This window comes from Octopus sinensis, linkage group LG4 (assembly GCF_006345805.1).
Source record: "Octopus sinensis linkage group LG4, ASM634580v1, whole genome shotgun sequence".
Lineage (NCBI taxonomy): Eukaryota > Metazoa > Mollusca > Cephalopoda > Octopoda > Octopodidae > Octopus > Octopus sinensis.
In genome coordinates this window covers 155,929,454-155,948,278 of record NC_043000.1, presented here as the reverse complement: position 1 = coordinate 155,948,278, position 18,825 = coordinate 155,929,454, and the positions used below count along the sequence as shown (strand labels likewise).

General features: G+C 38.8%; 1 protein-coding gene across 1 annotated transcript in view; it reads left to right on the top strand.

The window, feature by feature from the left end:
- LOC115210945 (vacuolar protein sorting-associated protein 13B-like) overlaps window positions 1-18,825 on the top strand; it is a 155,149-nt gene that overhangs the window by 33,806 nt on the left and 102,518 nt on the right. Inside the window, 9 exon segments of the mRNA XM_029779736.2 lie at window positions 1,163-1,365; window positions 2,057-2,279; window positions 3,719-3,936; window positions 5,627-6,026; window positions 7,546-7,660; window positions 10,707-11,521; window positions 13,111-13,225; window positions 13,577-13,691; window positions 17,758-18,526. Of these exon segments, the coding sequence (XP_029635596.1) occupies window positions 1,163-1,365; window positions 2,057-2,279; window positions 3,719-3,936; window positions 5,627-6,026; window positions 7,546-7,660; window positions 10,707-11,521; window positions 13,111-13,225; window positions 13,577-13,691; window positions 17,758-18,526 (2,973 nt within the window).

Below are 18,825 nucleotides of genomic sequence, written 5' to 3'. Positions count from 1 at the left end.
TCTGGCTCTGTAGTACAAATGCCTTGTTTTCAAAAGTTCTGAATTAATATCTTCCACCAAACCATAGCCTCAATTAATGAACCTAACACTAACTTAATGATAACTAAGTTATTTCACTAAATTCTTTGTTATATTTCAAATTAATTGAAAGAAATGCTGAGCATCTCAATAGAAATATGGTAACAAAAGAGTCTGTGCAGATGTGGGCCAGAGGCATGAGTGAGTTCTTGCCAATCAGTCTGATGGCTTTCTTTTGGGAATGCCGCCTAGGATATTTTAGTGTGCACTTACAATACTGCCCTACTAAGGGTTACAGGATGATTTATTCACTTTTTTTTGTTTTAAATTCGTTTCTGTTCTACAGTAAACAGAATATTTTTAAAACAATGTAACATTTTTGGAAGAATGAAATTTTAGATTCAACCATTGTTGCCGTTTGTAATTCAGTCTCAAGATAGAAATTCCTGAGAAGTTTCAAATTATTGGTTAGATTTCTGTGCATTTGTTCAGATTACTTTATACTATATAAATAATCCTGCTTTATTCAGTATAATCATTTTTATTAGGATTTCAAAAATTATGTGAAACAAAAACTTTTTTTCTGAATTTTCTATGGAAACAGTACCAGAGATTTGAGATACAGAAAACAAGTAAAGATTTCATCAATATTATACAACAAATATGTTGTATTTAAATTTAGTACTGAGATGGAAATATGTGCAAGGTATAGGTGCAGAAGTGTTATTAGAATAGAAACAAGATTGAAATGTGTATTTGTCTATGGGATCTTCAGAGAGTTATTTGAGTATGGAGTCTTGGACTATGTATTTGACTGCGTAGTCTTGGAAAATGTTTATGACTATGGATTAAAAATAATGCATTTGACTAAGTTCTCTTGGAAAATACATTTGATGATGAGCTCTTAAAAATCAAATTAACAATAAGATCTTGGAAAATGTATTTGATTATGGGGTCTTTGGTGAAGAAATTTTATTGGAAATTCACTTGTTTGCTTCTAATTGTTGACTGCATTGAGAAATCAAAAACTTACTAATGGTATGAATATAAAAATGTTCTTGGAGGTATAATATTAAAATGAGAGATACCCCATCACTTATGTTGATATTAAATATTGCAATATCTGTATCATTTACTATTTTAGCCTCAGTGGCATCTAGTAGCTCCACATGTCATCCTACAACAGTAACTGGTCCAAGTCAGTCAGCTACCCAAACACAGTCTGCATCTCAACAACCTAAAGAAAGCATCCCAGAATCAGGAAAACGTGAGGATTTTTCTCAGAGTGACAACCTTGGCAACAGACTGGCCAAACATTTCCCATTATTGCGCATCATGCAGCTTCAGGTAGGAGGACAAAACTTTCATTGATATTCGTGTTTTTAATGTTTGGGTGAAGAAGGACAGTAGCCACTACTTTTTTGCAGGGTCCCTAGGAGGCAAAGGGTCGAAGCATTCAATTGTAAGCATTCAAACTAGGGATCTGATCTGAATGCTTACAACTGAGGTGATTCCATTAAAGACACACCAAGATTTCGAAACGAGAATGGGGGCTGGAAGTGGGGGGAAGGAAAGGGTGTTAACAGGGGCATATTGTACTTCTCTAATATTCTTAGTATTGTTATTTAAGTGTATTCTGTTGTTAAAATCTGAAAATACACAACAACAATAAAGGCATATTTAATTGTATACACATGTGTGTATTTGTGTGTCTGTGTTTGTCCCCCCAACATTGCTTGACAACCGATGCTGGTGTGTTTACGTCCCCGTCACTTAGCGGTTTGGCAAAAGAGACCGATAGAATAAGTACTGGGCTTACAATGAATAAGTCCCAGGGTTGAGTTGCTCGATTAAAGGCGGTGCTCCAGCATGGCCACAGTCAAATGACTGAAACAAGTAAAAGAGTAAAAGAGTAGGCATCTTTTATCAGATGTTTAAATAATTTTGATGGAATCGTTGAAAAAGTTTTCTGTTATAATTATTTTTATATAATTTAAAACAATTATTAAAAAGTAATTATTATTTAAAATCTTAACAGATCACCCTACAGCCATGGTCTGTATTCTTCCCAACCAAAAGCATGCTTCAGTCTGAACCAAACATGGATATACCAGGCAATCTTAAAGATGCTTTTAATGCTGGATTATCTTGTGATATATTGGTTGTATGTCTTCCACACATCACTGTACATACTTCTGGACCACGTTCAATATTTATGATGCAAGATATTCCTGTCCGTAGTCTTGAAGGTTCACTTCTTGGTATGTATTGAAATACTTTCTTTGTCATCTATTTGTAAAACTGTCCCTCCCTACTCACATTTTTCATTGATTACCCTCTTTGTGTTGTAGCAATAACCATTTTAGCCATTTTGAAATGTGGCGCGAATTGGCAATATGACGTAATGTCTTTGCCGAAGAATTATCATTTTCGTTTTTTCCCATTGGTTAATATAACTGCTCATATAAAGATTCTAAAAGTTCGTAAAGAATATTTGTCCTGAATTTCGATTCTTTTTAGTCAAGTTGAGCAGTTATAAAAACCCGGGATTTGGGGAAAGTGTGATCAGTTATCTCTCCTTTTCCCATAAATGACATTTTATTGACTATTATGTTTCTCTGATCACCTCCACCCTTTCTTTCTCTCTCTCTTATTCTCTTTTATGTATCTTCTTGTACCTTTAGGTACACTCTAACACTTTATCATCATCATCATCATCATCTCTTTTTCCAGTTTAAACTCAATTACTCCAACCTGCTCTTATATAGTGTAAGGTATTTGCTCTACTGTTCCTGTCCTGTCATATTTTAACCTTTCAACACCTAGCATAAAGCTGCTTCCTTCCCTACCATAGTTCCACTCAGCTGAGGAGGAGCGTTAGCTTATCAAGTGACTTGATGTGTCAAGGAGTTGTGTCAGTGACTAGGATGCCAAAGTGCAACAAAGTTTTTTGACACTGTATAATATAATAAATTACAACATAATTTAGTTTAAATATGATAAAATTGGAAATGTCTACATTAATAATTGGCTTTGTTCTTTGTCAGTAAATTCTGTCTGTTACTTTAGGATTAACTGAATTGTTTCAGTTAATAATTAATACAATGGATTAGCATCATCATCATCATCATCATCATCGTTTAACGTCCGTTAACCATGCTAGCATGGGTTGGACGGTTTGACCGGGGTCTGGGAAGCCAGGAGGTTGCACCAGGCTCCTGTCTGATCTGGCAGTGTTTCTACAGCTGGATGCCCTTCCTAACGCCAACCACTATATGAGTGTAGAGGGTGCTTTTTACGTGCCACCGGAGGCTGGCAGCGGCCATGATTGGTTGGTGCTTTTTATGTGCCACCGGCACAGGAGCCAGTCAAGGCGGCGCTGGCATCAGCCATGTTTGGATGGTGCTTTTTACATGCCACCGGCACAGGTATCCCAACTACATGTTTTTTCAATACCCTCCTATATTCTCTATCTTCTTAACCATTTACACTGTCTTTCTTAATTCTGTTGTCGTCATTAAAATTTCAATGTTTCTTCTTGGATTCATCATTTCAAATACTGATATGTTACAATAATCTAATTCAAAGAAGAAAAAAAAACACATCAATAGCAATAGTAAAGATTAAAACCATTCAGTTTCACTTGTTGAATATTTGTAATGAAATGTAATTTCTTTACCGTGATTTCTGTTAATTGCAGGTGACAAGTTACCATGGACTATCACAGTTAGCAACTATTCCATGTACAGTTTACACCCAATGAAGAAAGCTTTCTCTTTAGTGAAACCTGGCAGTGTGTCATGTACCGTGGCTGTGTCAACAAAATACCATCCGCCAGCATCTGACAACATTTCTTCTCTAGCCTTGTGTCTACATCTTGACATGCACATCATGAAGTTTGCTTGTTCTCTCAAACAGGTAAGCCATTTTCCTTGACTCTATAAGAGTTGCTGTTCTATAAATGCAGCACAGTAACATCCCCCAGGTCGTTAACATTCATCATTGTACCTTTATCCACAAAATAACCACACTTATTTCTGAAATTTCTCATGAACAAAAGCTCTATCTCATTTGCAAAACTGTATTGAAGAAGTTAGTTTGTTAGTTAATTAATTTTTTGGCTCAAAAAGCAAAAAGCCAGGCCATGTAGGGGGACATGGAGTTATGTACAGGGTGGTGTTCATGTAAAGAGTTCAGGCCACTTGTGGTCAAGGGAGACTTTGAACCGAGCGGTCGTCGGCATCTTCACCATCTTGTCCGGCAGCTTATTCCACGGTTCCGCAACCCGGACGGAGAAAGCCCTTCTCCTTCGATTGAGATGAAATCGTCGCAGATAGAGCTTTTCGGAATGACCCCGCAGCCGACGCTCTGGAGCAGGAGTGAAGAACAGCTCTTTCGAGAGGTTACACTTTCCGCTTATGATGTTGTGAGCAAGAATGAGATCACCACGGCGTCGTTGTTTTTCTAGAGAATAAAGGTCGAGCATCTTCAGCCTTTCTTCATAAGATAAATTCTTGAGACCAAGAACCATGCGGGTAGCCAGCTTCTGGACTCTTTCGAGATGCTGTATGTCTTTGAGGCTATAAGGAGAAGAGGCTTGAAACCCATACTCCAATATGGGTCTCACCAGCGTGACATAGAGCGGTAGGAATATGGCTGCTGTGAGCATTCCGAATGACCGTCGAATCAAGAACAGAATGTAAGTGTATAAGGTGCTGAATAATTATAATATTAGCATTTTCTAACATTGATACATAATATCATTATAATGTTCAGTTTCCTTTCTGTTGAATTATAACATTACTGTAACATTCAATACAAGACAATACCACAGAATAACCCTATTTGTAATGGAAGAAACAAACTGAAGAATTCTGTTCCATTGCTGCATTATCGTAATCTTTAACACATGTCATGCCGGTGGCACGTAAAAAGCACCATCCGCCTGTGGCCGTTTGCCAGCCCCATCTGGCACCTGTGCCGGTGGCATGTAAAAAGCACCATCCAACCGTGGCTGTTTGCCAGCCCCATCTGGCACCTGTGCCGGTGGCACGTAAAAACTACCATCCAACCGTGGCCGTTTGCCAGCCCCGTCTGGCACCTGTGCCGGTGGCACGTAAAAAGCACCATCCGACTGTGGCCGTTTGCCAGCGCCATCTGGCACCTGTGCCGGTGGCACGTAAAATGCATCATCCGACCGTGGCTGTTTGCCAGCCCTCTCTGGCACGTAAAAAGCAACCACTACACTCACGGAGTGGTTGGCGTTAGGAAGGGCATCCAGCCGTAGAAACATTGCCAGATCAGACTGGGCCTGGTGCAGCCTTCTGGCTTCCCAGACCCCAGTTGAACCGTCCAACCCATGCTAGCATGGAAAACGGACGTTAAACGATGATGATGATGATGATGATTACACATGATAAACATCAAAATCTTCATGAAGTTTAATAGTCTTTGATTACTTGATGAGTTGCACCTTTGATATTTTATTACATCAACAAATCGCTGCATAAATTATGATTATTAAGTGTTTGGTTTTAGATGCCACATAAAATGAAGTATTTTTTTGGTAGTTTTCAATTATGGCAGTATCTATTTTTTGTTCTTTCAGGTTCAGCTTTGTATTTCTGTTCTAAATCAATTAATTGTAGAAGGTAGCAAAATATCTACTCTGTCCATCCCAAAGGCTTCTAGCCAGAAAGTGACCACTGCCGCAGAAATGGCTGCTAGTAAACCTAATCAGAAAGATCTCACCAATCAACAAAACCCATCTGTATTCTCTCATAGCCACACCCATGCTCAAACATACAGCACCAGCATATCAAACGATGCGGATGTCACTGGTTTTACAGAGACATCTGGAGAGTTTTCCCGAGAGGCCACACCTATTCGGGATCAGGAAATGGAGGATGACTCTTATGCAGAGGGAGTGAAATTGTCTCTGTGGTTACAGTGGACGTGTCCTAGCTGTGAAATAAAATTCTATGGCACAGATACTGTTAAAGAAGAAGGTAAGAAATATACTTTCAATTTCTGTATATAAAGGGAATTACTTATGTGTCTTATTTCTGCATATGTGTATGTCAGGCATGTGTTGTCAGTAATTACTCAGGGTAGGCAGTCGGTGACCTTTATGTAGTAAAACACACAAAAAATAAATGAAACACAAGTGCATGACTGAGTTGTAGGCAGATTTACTTCTGCCTTTGTAGCACATAAAAAAATGCGTTGTTGTAGGAATGTACATGGTACATGTACCACAGCAGTATTATGCATAGCTTAATTTGAAAAGCAGGGAGGAAATTTAAAAGCAGAGATTGAAAAAAAGGGACAAATTATGCCTACTTAATCTATAAAAAAAATTTTAATATTTTGCATTTTATACATGGTAATCATGATTTTATTGAATTAGGTGCATATGTTGCTATCGATCTATTTTATCCAAGGTAGGCACTGCCTACCTTGCCTATCTAGATGGCGCATCCCTGGTGTATGTGTTTCTATGGTTATTGAACTTTGTGACAAATGCAGTGTTTAAAATATATATTGCTGTATGAAAGCAGTTCTGATCAATATAAAAAATAGTTCTGATTAGTATGAAAAATAATATTGTGGCTAGGGCATTGATTTGCTCAGGGGCCTATAAATCTGTTAAGACGGCCCTGGTGCCTCTATCTTTTTTGAAAGCTAATACAAATACATGACCATCCTAAATTGTAGCAATATCCCATAAAATCTTGTAATTTTTATTGTCTATCACAGTCTTTGGTTCATGTTCATATCTACATGCTCAGGTAACATCCCAGTGCACTCTTTTACCTATACAGTCATGCCTACACTTATAATCTTTTTATGCTAGGTTGCTTCATTAATTCAAGAGATTGTTAATACTTTCATCTTCTTTCCCACAGATTCTGCGTTTACTCTCTGACTGAGTTTAATCAACCTTTATTATTATTATTATTATTATTATTATTATTATTATTAAAAGTCTGAGTTCAAATTCCGCTAAGGTCAGCTTTGCCTTTCATCCTTTCGGAGTCGATAAATTAAGTACAGTTGTGTACTAGGGTCGATCTAAACGACTGGCTCCCTCTCCAAAAATGTTGGGCCTTGTGCCTAGAGTAGAAAAGATGATTGTTGTTGTTGTTGGTGGTGTTGTTGTTGTTGTTGTTATTATTGAAGGTGGGGAGCTGGCAGAATTGTTGGCATGCTGGGTGAAATGTTTAGCAGCATTTCCTCCATTGTTATGTTCTGAGTTCAAATTCCACCAAGGTCGACTTTGCCTTTCATCATTTCAGGATCAATAAAATAAGTACCAGTTGCATACTGGATCAATGTAATCAACTCAACCCCTCCACCAAAACTTCAGGCCTTATACTTACAGTAGAAAGGATTATTATTATCATCATCATCATCATCATCATTATAATTATTATTATCATCATTATTATTATTATTATTATTATTATTATTATTATCATTTTTATTTTTATTATTATTATTGTTATTGTTATTATTAATTTACAGAAAACCAAATAGTTTGCTTGTCAGAGGAACTGGCAATTTCCATCGATGTCCAAGAGATATACATCAAGGCCAAAGCTAACGTTGGCTCTGTCAGTATAACACAGCATTTCAGAAGGTTAGTGTAAATTTCTAATCATTAACACCTGTTGTAACTTTATGGTTTTTCATGAGTTCTATTTATTGAGGGCAAAATTCCCAATATTTTCCCCTGTATGTGTGAATACCTACAAGCTGTTGTTCATTAGCACCAGTTTAGCCAAAATCACTCAAACCTATGTTCAAAGGTGTTCCAGCTCTAAACATCCTGTGTTTTTAGAGAAAGAACCTTTAGTTGGTTCTTGATCAGCTAAAATAGTTAGAAATAGCTGCCAAGTTTTCCTTAAAAGTTCATCTTCTGTCTTTACTGTTTTCATCATCATCATCATCATCGTTTAGCGTCCGCTTTCCATGCTAGCATGGGTTGGACGGTTCAACTGGGGTCTGGGAAGCCAGAAGGCTGCACCAGGCTCCAGTCTGATCTGGCAGTGTTTCTACGGCTGGATGCCCTTCCTAACGCCAACCACTCCATGAGTGTAGTGGGTGCTTTTTACGTGCCAGACGAGTCTGGCAAACGGCCACAATCGGATGGTGATTTTTATGTGCCAGGCGAGGCTGGCAACAGCCACGAATGGATGGTGCTTTTTACGTGCCACCGCACCATCCGTTCGTGGCCGTTGCCAGCCTAACTTGTCCCCTGTGCCGGTGGCACGTTTTGTTTATGATATGTCTGTTGAAATGTACTGCTTTTTTTTTCCAGTTAGTTTTGGAAATAATGAAAAATTTAGTAATGTAACTTTGTTGGTGTTTGGAAAATAACATGAAATTTTGAACGACGATTTTGACTTAGATTTTTTTCAAAGAAGAAGTTTGTATCATAACGGGGAGCAATCTTGGACAAATCATATTGAAAGGGTTAAAAATATCTTCACCTCTTTTGGATCTGATTCACTACATGATCCTAAAGTTAACTGTATATCAACTATGGATTATAGAATTAAGTTATAATATAAATTCTTTAATTCTGTTATTATTGTGGATTAACCCTTTAGAATTCAGATTACTGTCAAATGTGGCTTCTGGCTTCGACTGGCTTCTGTGCCGGTGACACATAAAAAGCACCATCCGAACGTGGCCGATGCCAGCGCCTCTTGGCTGGCTCCAGTGCCGGTGGCACATAAAAAGCACCATCCGAATGTGGCCGATGACAGCGCCGCCTCAGCTGGCTTCCGTGCTGGTGGCACGTTAAAAACACCATCTGAACGTGGCCGATGCCAGCACCGCCTTGGCTGGCTTCCGTGCTGGTGGCACGTTAAAAACACCAACCGATCGTGGCCGATGCCGGACTCCCCTGGTACCTATGCAGGTGGCACGTAAAAAGCACCCACTACACTCGCGGAGTGGTTGGCGTTAGGAAGGGCATCCAGCTGTAGAAACACTGCCAGATCAGATTGGAACCTGGTGCAGCCCCTGGCTTCCCAGACCCCGGTTGAACGTCCAACTCGTGCTAGCGCGGAAAAACGGACATTAAACGATGATGATGATGATGTAATGCTTATTTATTCATACTGTTTTGAATTAATCATAGATTATCTCTTATAGCTTCAAGATTTCAATGATGTGATTATTTTAAAAATGACTTTGTAGGGTAGGTGTGAGAGGTTGGATCTGGCCAGTTTGACCATAAAACAGTATAGAATATTGGGGCTGGTTTAAATGTGAAAGGGTTTATTTCAGTCACCTCTGTTTACTGAACTATAACACAGAAATAGTTGATTAAAGGTAAATCTGTAGTTCTTCTACTCCAATTTTACCTTACTGAAGTGGATTCTGGTACTATATAGTGCACTATATCATGAGTAGATAGTAATAATATGCACCTGCTTGTTAAATATCTCTGTTCTTTATTTTGTATCAACAGTTGGTATTATAATGTTGTTTTGCTGAAAGATGGAAGCATGGAACAAACTGCCGGCATCAGTTGTTAGTTGTCGGAGCATTGCATCCTTCAAAACTTCCATGCTTCCTGAGATTCGCCAACACTACACCTGATTTTCTCCCCTCCATACACACACAAGCATGTATCTGACTCATACATTGTTCGCTTTCCAGACATTTGTACATTACTGCATATACTTTATACGCACTTTCTGACAAGTTGTGGTGCACCTGAGCACTGTATACAATAATTTCATTATTATTATTATTATTTATACTTCGTTTTTATATCTGGTTTTCAAGGTCCTTTTTGTGAATTCTTGTGTTGAAGCAAATTATGTTGTGTTCTGGGGAGTATCATATCTATACTTTTTGACATTTGCAACTGTTTGGACATGGTCCCCTGACTTGTTAAATCCTGTTGAACTGTCCAACTCATGTCTATATGAAAAGTGGATGAAAATGATGATACAGTACAATACTTAAACTCCATGCCTGATATTGCTAAGAACTCTCTCTGTTGTTGAGTTTGCACAAACTTTGCAGAACTGAAGTGATCACACTCTTTCTGACACACCTAAAATGCTCCTTCATTCACTGTTACAATACAAATTTATATATGGCAAGGAGGAGTGGCTGTGTGGTAAGTTGCTTGTTTACCAACCACGTGATTCCGGGTTCAGTCCCACTACGTGGCTCCTTGGGCAAGTGTCTTCTACTATAGCCTCGGGCCGACCAAAGCCTTGTGAGTGGATTTGGTAGACGGAAACTGAAAGAAGCCCATCGTATATATGTATATGTATGTGTGTGTGTGTGTGTTTGTGTGTCTGTGTTTGTCCCCCTAGCATTGCTTGACAACCGATGCTGGCGTGTTTATGTCCCCGTTACTTAGCGGTTCGGCAAAAGAGACCGATAGAATAAATAGTGGGCTTTAGTGCTCGACTAAAGGTGGTGCTCCAGCATGGCCGCAGTCAAATGACTGAAACAAATAAAAGAGTAAAAGAGTAAAGAGTATATCAAAATACATACATCATATTATGTTCAACACACTGTAGTGTGCACGCACACACACACACACACACATCTATGTACTGTACTTGTATGTTGCAATCTATATTTGTGTATTATCTGTACATATTGTATAAAATTTATTGTTTTCCCTTCAACAAAATGTATTTATATTTCAGGTCTGACAGTAATAACTGGAGAAAGGGACCTTATGAGGGTATAATACTTTCTTGTACTCCTGATTTAGTGTCAAACACCCAGATTGTTGGACCCCGTCTTTGGTCTTTATCCGACAATGGTCTTCAGACGTCTACCGTCAATTTGTTTCAGTCAACTACAGATCAACCAAGAGAGAAAAGGCATGGTTTTCTCTCATTGACATTTACGCGAGCTTTGTGTAAAAATGTCAAGAGGCGGCTTTGTAAATTAAACGTTGAACTTATTGGCCTTCATGATATCGAAGCATCGAGTTCTGGTGAAAACCTCTACTTCCATAAGTACATTTCTGAGGTATGTCTAAGTATGGAACCGTGCGATGTGGTAATTTACTTGCCAGCCATTAAGTCCGTGTTTGATATTGCCGAGCTTTCTCTGTTGATGTCAAGTTTACACAAACTTTGCAGAAGTGGAGTAACCACGCTTACAGAGAGTGAAGCCGCCCAAAAAGCTCCTTCATTTTCTTTCACTACAAGCAGCTTGCCGTTAATGTATGTCAATCTGTCTTGCTTGCGTATGTTCTTTCCCAATGGTCAAAGTGGACCTGATGCTAAAACTCTGAAAAACATGTCAAACGCAACTATGGATCACGACATGCTATTACTTCAGTTTCATCTGTTGAGCTTATCGTCTCAAGCCGACAATCCTCTGCCTCGCTATGTAGTATGCAAACATCTCTTTGCTCATGCACTTCAAGCTGGGATCACTCACCAACCTGGATCAGCCATTGAAGATAGACAATATCAATTTGATATCAAAGGGCTTTCCCTTTCTTCTGGTAAGTCTTATGATTTTTTCTGAGATGACATTTATAAGACTGGGTTTTATTAATGAAATAATGTGTTAAAAACATTACACCTAGATATTTAACTTGAGCTAATTTCTTAAAAAACACCATATGCAATCCAAATTTAAAAAAAAGAAAATTACACTATTCAAGGTTTGATCATGTTGCAATCTATCTTAGACAAGTCCCTTCTATCATAGTTTGGGTCAGCCCAAGCCATGTGAAGAAAATTATGTAGACAGAAAGTGTGCCAAACTGTACTTGTTTTTTGGTAGTAAAAATAATACCCCACTCAGTTTAACTCAACCAGCTGGATTTGGGTTGCCTTGAAAAGGGTCCACTCTCATCATCATCATTTAACGTCTGCTTTCCATGCTGGCATGGGTTGGACGGTTCAACTAGGGCCAGTCGGGCGGCACTGGCAATGGCCACGTTCGGATGGTTCTCATACATGCCACCGGCACTGGTATCACAGTTGCAGACATTAGGGCTCAGGATAACTGGGTACTTTGTTATGCCACTCCTTTCTGCAATAACCTATGAGCAGGAATTTCTTCCTCATCTTGTTTCTTACCAGCCTTAATGGTGCTTTAAAAGTCATTGGTGTTGTTTTCCTCTGAATCATCATCATCATCATCGCATTTCAATACTGGTTTTTCCTTCACTCAATTTATTTGCCTAATCTGCACATAACCTACTGGAAATCATTAACGTGAGATTCTTATATTTTTATTGAGAATTTATGGCTGGCAGTAACAGCTAGATGTTGTTGAGGGTTATATTCCTTGTTAGTTTTCTCTTTCATTCTTAAAAGTCTCATAAAATATATAATAATGATAAATTTTGATCTCCATGTGTTCAACACACGTGGACATGCCTACAAAGTCAGAAAACAACACAGCTCCCATGACTTTCAGAAACATTTTTTCACGCTCAGAGTTGCTGAAGCATGGAACAAACTGCGTGCGTCAGTTGTTGACTGCCATGACACTGCATCCTTTAAGGCCCTCATGCTTTCCGAAATCCGTCGAAACTACACCTGATTGTCCCCCTTCCATACTTATACACATATGTGTATGTCATGACTCATGCACTGTTCTTTTCCTGACGCTTGTACATTACCCTATGTACTATACATACACTTTAGATGAGTTGTAGTGCACCTGAGCACTGTACACAATGTTTTATTATTATTATTATTATGACTTTTGTAATTAAGAAGAAAAAGAAAATCATAAACAGTTCATGACGTGATTATATTATTTAACTTCAATTCTTTTATTTTCAATCACTTCCAAAACTATTTTATCTATATTTATGTGATTCATTCATTCCTTGTATAAACCGCTTCAAGGGTAGCAGCATTCTCCTTGTCTGTAATTCAATAATTTGTTCTTGCTTGAAGATATTTTAGAGTTTTAACAAAAACTTGTAGATTACAGCTCAATGGTAAATGATGACTGGAATTAAGGAATATTTAGTCTGTTCTTTTACTCCTTTAATTAATTTGAATTGTAATAGTCAACTGTTATGGTTCAAATTAATGAGATAATGAAAATCTATTCTTTTCTTTTGTATAGGGCGTTGGCAAGATTTTGTCAAAAAGAATTCCAAAAGCACTGGATTTCCTGAGACAGTCTCTCCTACTGTTCAAATCCCAGCACTTGAATGGAACACACTTCAATACCCAAACCAGTAAGTTATAATGACTTTTTATACTTATGCCTTTGTTGGACGAAGTGACTTTTGATATTAAGTTACATCTTTACATTCTGAGTTCAGATCTCATCAGAGATTTAGGCTGGAGGAATGGTGAGTGTTGGCTGCTGCACAGAGGAAGACTGAGGAAGATATAGAAAAAGTGCTGAGGTGAAAGAGTTTAGAATGTTCACCACATGAAGTGCTGACTTATGATATGCCAGAATGGAAAAATGGTTATTAAAATTTAAAAGGGGTTTTGAAGTGGAACCATTAATTTTCTTTCTCTTGTTTTATTTGATAAACTTCTGTAATTGTAATTGATTCTTGTGTCTTTTTCATTCCCAGACGAGAGAACGTTGATGTAATTTTGGTTCCTCTAGCATACAATTTCAACCTAAAAGTGGTTGTAGCTCCACCTATTGTCTACAACAGGCCAACTAATTTGGAGCAGAAACCTCAGGTGAGAAAATTAAGTATATGTTATTAAATACTATACATATTTTAATTATTAAATGAAAAATATTAAATTTCTAAATCTCTCATAGAGACATATACGGTGGTGGGGTGATAGAATGGTTGTATACTGTCAATCTAACCTGAACGTGACAGTAGGGGGTTACACCACCGCTGTTTAGCCCTAGGAAGCATCGACGCCTCCTGATGGCTTCAACACATTTTTCCTGTGTCCTTATATACATTTACGAAGGGGAGACAAACACCCCCAGCAGCCAGGCCTGCATCTAGAGACACGCATGTTTCAGGATCATTGTCCTTCATCGGTCTAGAGTAGCAGACGCCCGTCAGCCGAGAATATCTGCCTCGACTTGCAAATGTATACATTTTAGTAGTGATTTTAGACATAAAATGGTAAATGACCCACTGATGGAGCTCAACCTAGATATCTGTTGAGGTTAAATAGTTCAGAAGAAAATGTTTATTTCTAATATCAATATAGCACTGAAGTCTTAATATGTTGACGGCATTAACCTCATCTTGAAAATTATTCTTTACACTGATGGTGGGAAGGCTGAAGAACACGTTATGTGTATTATAGGACTCAGCAAGCTCCATCCATGTTGCAAGTGACTACCCATCTAGGCACACCAATAACAGATTAGCCATACTGTGCATTGAATTATGGATAAAGACAGTAACCATCCGTGAAACACCCAAACAGTGTATATCCCACTCACATTACAGAAAAACTATGACAAAACCACCAGTAATCAAGAAAGACTATTATGTTGAAAACTACCAAACCTTCTAAAGACAGATTGCACAATCATCATCATCATCATCATCATCTTTGTTGTTTAACGTCCACTTTCCATGCTAGCATGGGTTGGACGGTTTGACTGAGGGCTGGTGAGCCAGAAGGCTGCACCAGTCTCCAATCTGATCTGGCAAAGTTTCTGCAGCTGGATGCCCTTCCTAATGCCAACCACTCCAAGAGTGTAGTGGGTTCTTTTACATGCCACCAACATGAGGGCCAGTCAGGCAGTACTGGCATCAGACGTGTTCAAATGGTGCTTTTTACATGCCACCTGCACAGGAGCCAGTCCGGCGGTACTGGCAATGACCATGCTCGAATGGTGTTTTTCATATGCCACTAGCACAGGAGCCAGTCAGGCGATGCTGGCTATGATCACGCTTGAATGGTGCTTTTTACAGGAGCCAGTCAGCAGCCCTGGCAACAATCACGCTCGAATGGTGCTTTTAATGTTCCACTGGCATGGGTACCAATCAGGTGGTACTGTCATCGGCCACGACAGTGATTTCACTTGCGTCAACAGGTTTTCGCAAGCATAGTTTATTGTCCAATGATTGAAGGGTACCTTTAAACGGGCTGGTTATACAGCACTGGCATAAGCCACAGTTATGGTCTCACTTGGCTTGCCGGGTCTTCGCAAGCACAGCATATCTCCAAAGGTCAACAACAAAAAGTTTGTCTCAAATGTACCAACCGCATGAACAGCAGAAACACATCTAGGGCCTTTTCTCTGCATATTGTTATATGCCTACACATATAAAAGGATAATGTTAGCATGTATAAAAGAGCCAAGAAAATATTTGAAGATATTTTAAAAATGCTAGTGGAATGTAAAAAGCACCATCCGAGCGTGGCCGTTCGCCAGCCTCGTCTGATACCTGTGTCAGTGGCACATAAAAAGCACCATCTGATCATGGTCGTTTGCCAGCCTCGTCTGGCACCTGTGTCGGTGGCACATAAAAAGCACCCACTACACTCACGGAGTGGTTGGCGTTAGGAAGGGCATCAAGCCATAGAAACACTGCCAGATCTGACTGGGCCTGGTGCAGCCTTCGGGTTGAACCATCCAACCCATACTAGCATGGAAAGCGGACGTTAAACGATGATGATGATGTCATAAATTTTAGAATAGTTAGAAAATAATGTAATATCATAATTAAGCCTAGCGGGTGACATGATAACAAAAAAAGTTTAACAGTGTAATGTGTATTGATGTCCCACTCAGGAGTGAAGTAGCTAATAACATAAAGAAAACGAATCTCAGTATTAAAGTTGTTGGGTGGGGGGTAAAAAAAAATAATCCAGAAAAACTCGTAGATCCATCAGATCAATCAAATATTTGTAAACCCTACCATTTTTCCCAGTACACCTCTATTTACTCTTTACTCTTTTACATGTTTCAGTCATTTGACTGCGGCCATGTTGGAGCACCGCCTTTAGTCGAGCAACTCGACCCCGGGACTTATTCTTTTTGTAAGCCCAGTACTTATTCTATCGGTCTCTTTTTGCCGAACCGCTAAGTGATGGGGACGTAAACACACCAGCATCGGTTGTCAAGCAATGCCAGGGGGACAAACACAGACACACAAACACATACACACACATACATATATATATATATAAATACATATATATGACAGGCTTCTTTCAGTTTCCGTCTACCAAATCCATTCACAAAGCATTGGTCAGCCCGGGGCTATAGCAGAAGACACTTGCCCAAGATGCCACGAAGTGGGACTGAACCCGGAACCACGTTGTTGGTTAGCAAGCTACTTACCACACAGCCACTCCTGCGCCTATTTGTTGCATGTGTGCAACAAACCTACATATCAACTACAAATTAAGAAATTTAGTGTAGCTTATAAAATGTTATGAAAGATTGTGTGCAAATCTCCCTGAAACTAACTAGGAGAGAAGGGAAACAGAAAGGAATTGAAAGTTACGAAAGACCCACAAGTCTAAAGTTCAAAAAGCAATAATGCAGAAAACCCACCGGTCTAAGTTAAAAAAAGACAAAAAAAAAAAAAAACTGAAAAAAAAAAGATTTATAACCCACAAAAGGACAGCTGATTAAAAGATATAAGAATTTATATATTAAACTGATCTACATATAGGCACAGGAGTGGCTGTGTGGTAAGTAGCTTGCTTACCAACCACATGGTTCCGGATTCAGTCCCACTGCGTGGCACCTTGAGCAAGTGTCTTCTACTATAGCCCCGGTCCGACCAAAGCCTTGTGAGTGGATTTGGTAGACGGAAACTGAAAAGAAGCCCGTCGTATATATGTATATATGCATGTGTGTGTTTGTGTGTCTGTGTTTGTCCCTCTAGCATTGCTTGACAACCGATGCTGGTGTGTTTATGTCCCCGTCACTTTGCGGTTCGGCAAAAGAGACCGATAGAATAAGTACTGGGCTTACAAAAAGAATAAGTCCTGGGGTCGATTTGCTCGATTAAAGGCGGTGCTCCAGCATGGCCGCAGTCAAATGACTGAAACAAGTAAAAGAGAGAAACTTTAATGTAGCTGAGAGAAGAAACAGAGAAAGGAGAAAATAAAAGAACGAAAAGAAAGGAAATCTCTGGGGTTGCTACTGATTTTCAACAGACGTAGTGTAACTGTATCAATGTCCAGGTTGTAGAAGTGCAACGAACCTTATTAACCCCTTGTAACAGACCGTATTGTAAAGAATTAGATGAAAATTGACTAAAACAGTTTTTGAAATATAATTAGATAATATTACGGAGATGTACTTGCATAGCAAGTGATTTGATCTGAGATCGTGTGCTGGAATGTAAACAATTGCAGCGTGGAAGGTGTTTGTAAGCCATTTAAGAAACACACAAAAGCCGTTTGATTCACTTCAACATTTAAGTTTAATTTGTCAAAATATTTTCGTCGCTAAAATCTGCGACCTGTTCACTGACAAAAATCCGTGCTGCACAGATTTTTGAATTAGATAATAGAATCCTAATAATGTACTGCGTTTGCTAAGAGCAATATAAATAATGCAATTTTTTGTGGAATAATTTAGGAACATGCTAATATATCAAAGCTATCTATTTTATGTACAAGGTACATTTCTCAGTTTTATTTAAAAAAAACAAAATCATCATTTGGTGAGGTTTGTAAATCTATGTTTTTTTTTGTCTTGTAAATTCTGTTAATATTTCTATTTATGTTAAATGCATATTTCATTCTTTAACTAAAATTTTTAATATAATACTTGAAACTAAAATCATTTGTCTGTTTTGTATAGGCGGACTTCCTTGTGTGTGGAGCTGCTCTTGAAGTAAATGTCACCACTGAACTAGATTTCTTCATCAGTATTAACCAGATCTCATTATTACAGCAAGTTATCAACAAGAACATATCTTGTTTCTTCGAAATTGATATTCCCAAAGGAAGTGTGCAGCAAATGGAAAATGCTGATCGTTTGGGTCATGTTTTCACTGAGAGTTCCCAAGTGGCCGACAGTGGTCTAGGAAGTGAAATATCAACAACAACTAACTACAAGGGGATGGAAAGTTTACATAAAACCTCTCGACACACAGCTACGTCATTATCATGTTCCTCTCTTCCACCAAAGAATCCTTTGAAACCATCTTCCTCAATATCCCCTATGTTGGCGATGACCTTGGAAATGCCTTTGGAAGTTTTACTGACAGCTGGTCGTATATCTTGCATGGTTTATTCCCATCAGTATTTACAAAGCAAAGAACAGCACGTGGGAGGTGTAAGTTCTTACCCAAGCAGCACACTTCCATCAATGTATCAACAGCATGTTCCATCATTATTAAAGTCTTTCAGTGTAGGTGAACAGATGTCAGCCATTGATGGAATTTTTAACAAACCCGATGAACCCACTTCTTCACAGATTAAGGTCAGCCCGTACATTGTGCCTTACCTTTACTTGTACTTCTCTCAACCACACACAGTGGTTGCCTTGCAGCCTGAAGGTCAGAAGTTTGAAATGTCCTTCTATGACGTCATGGTGAAAGGACCATCTGCCAGTCAGAAGCTTTTAGGTAAGATTTTAAAAATCAAAACATGTTTTTATTGTTTCTTTTCTCTTTTTCTCTTTTCTCTTTTACTTGTTTCAGTCATTTGACTGCGGCCATGCTGGAGCACCGCCTTTAGTCGAGCAAATCGACCCCGGGACTTATTCTTTGTAAGCCCAGTACTTATTCTATCGGTCTCTTTTGCCGAACCGCTAAGTAACGGGGACGTAAACACACCAGCATCGGTTGTCAAGCAATGCTAGGGGCACAAACACAGACACACAAACATATACACACACACTTATATATGTATATACATATATACG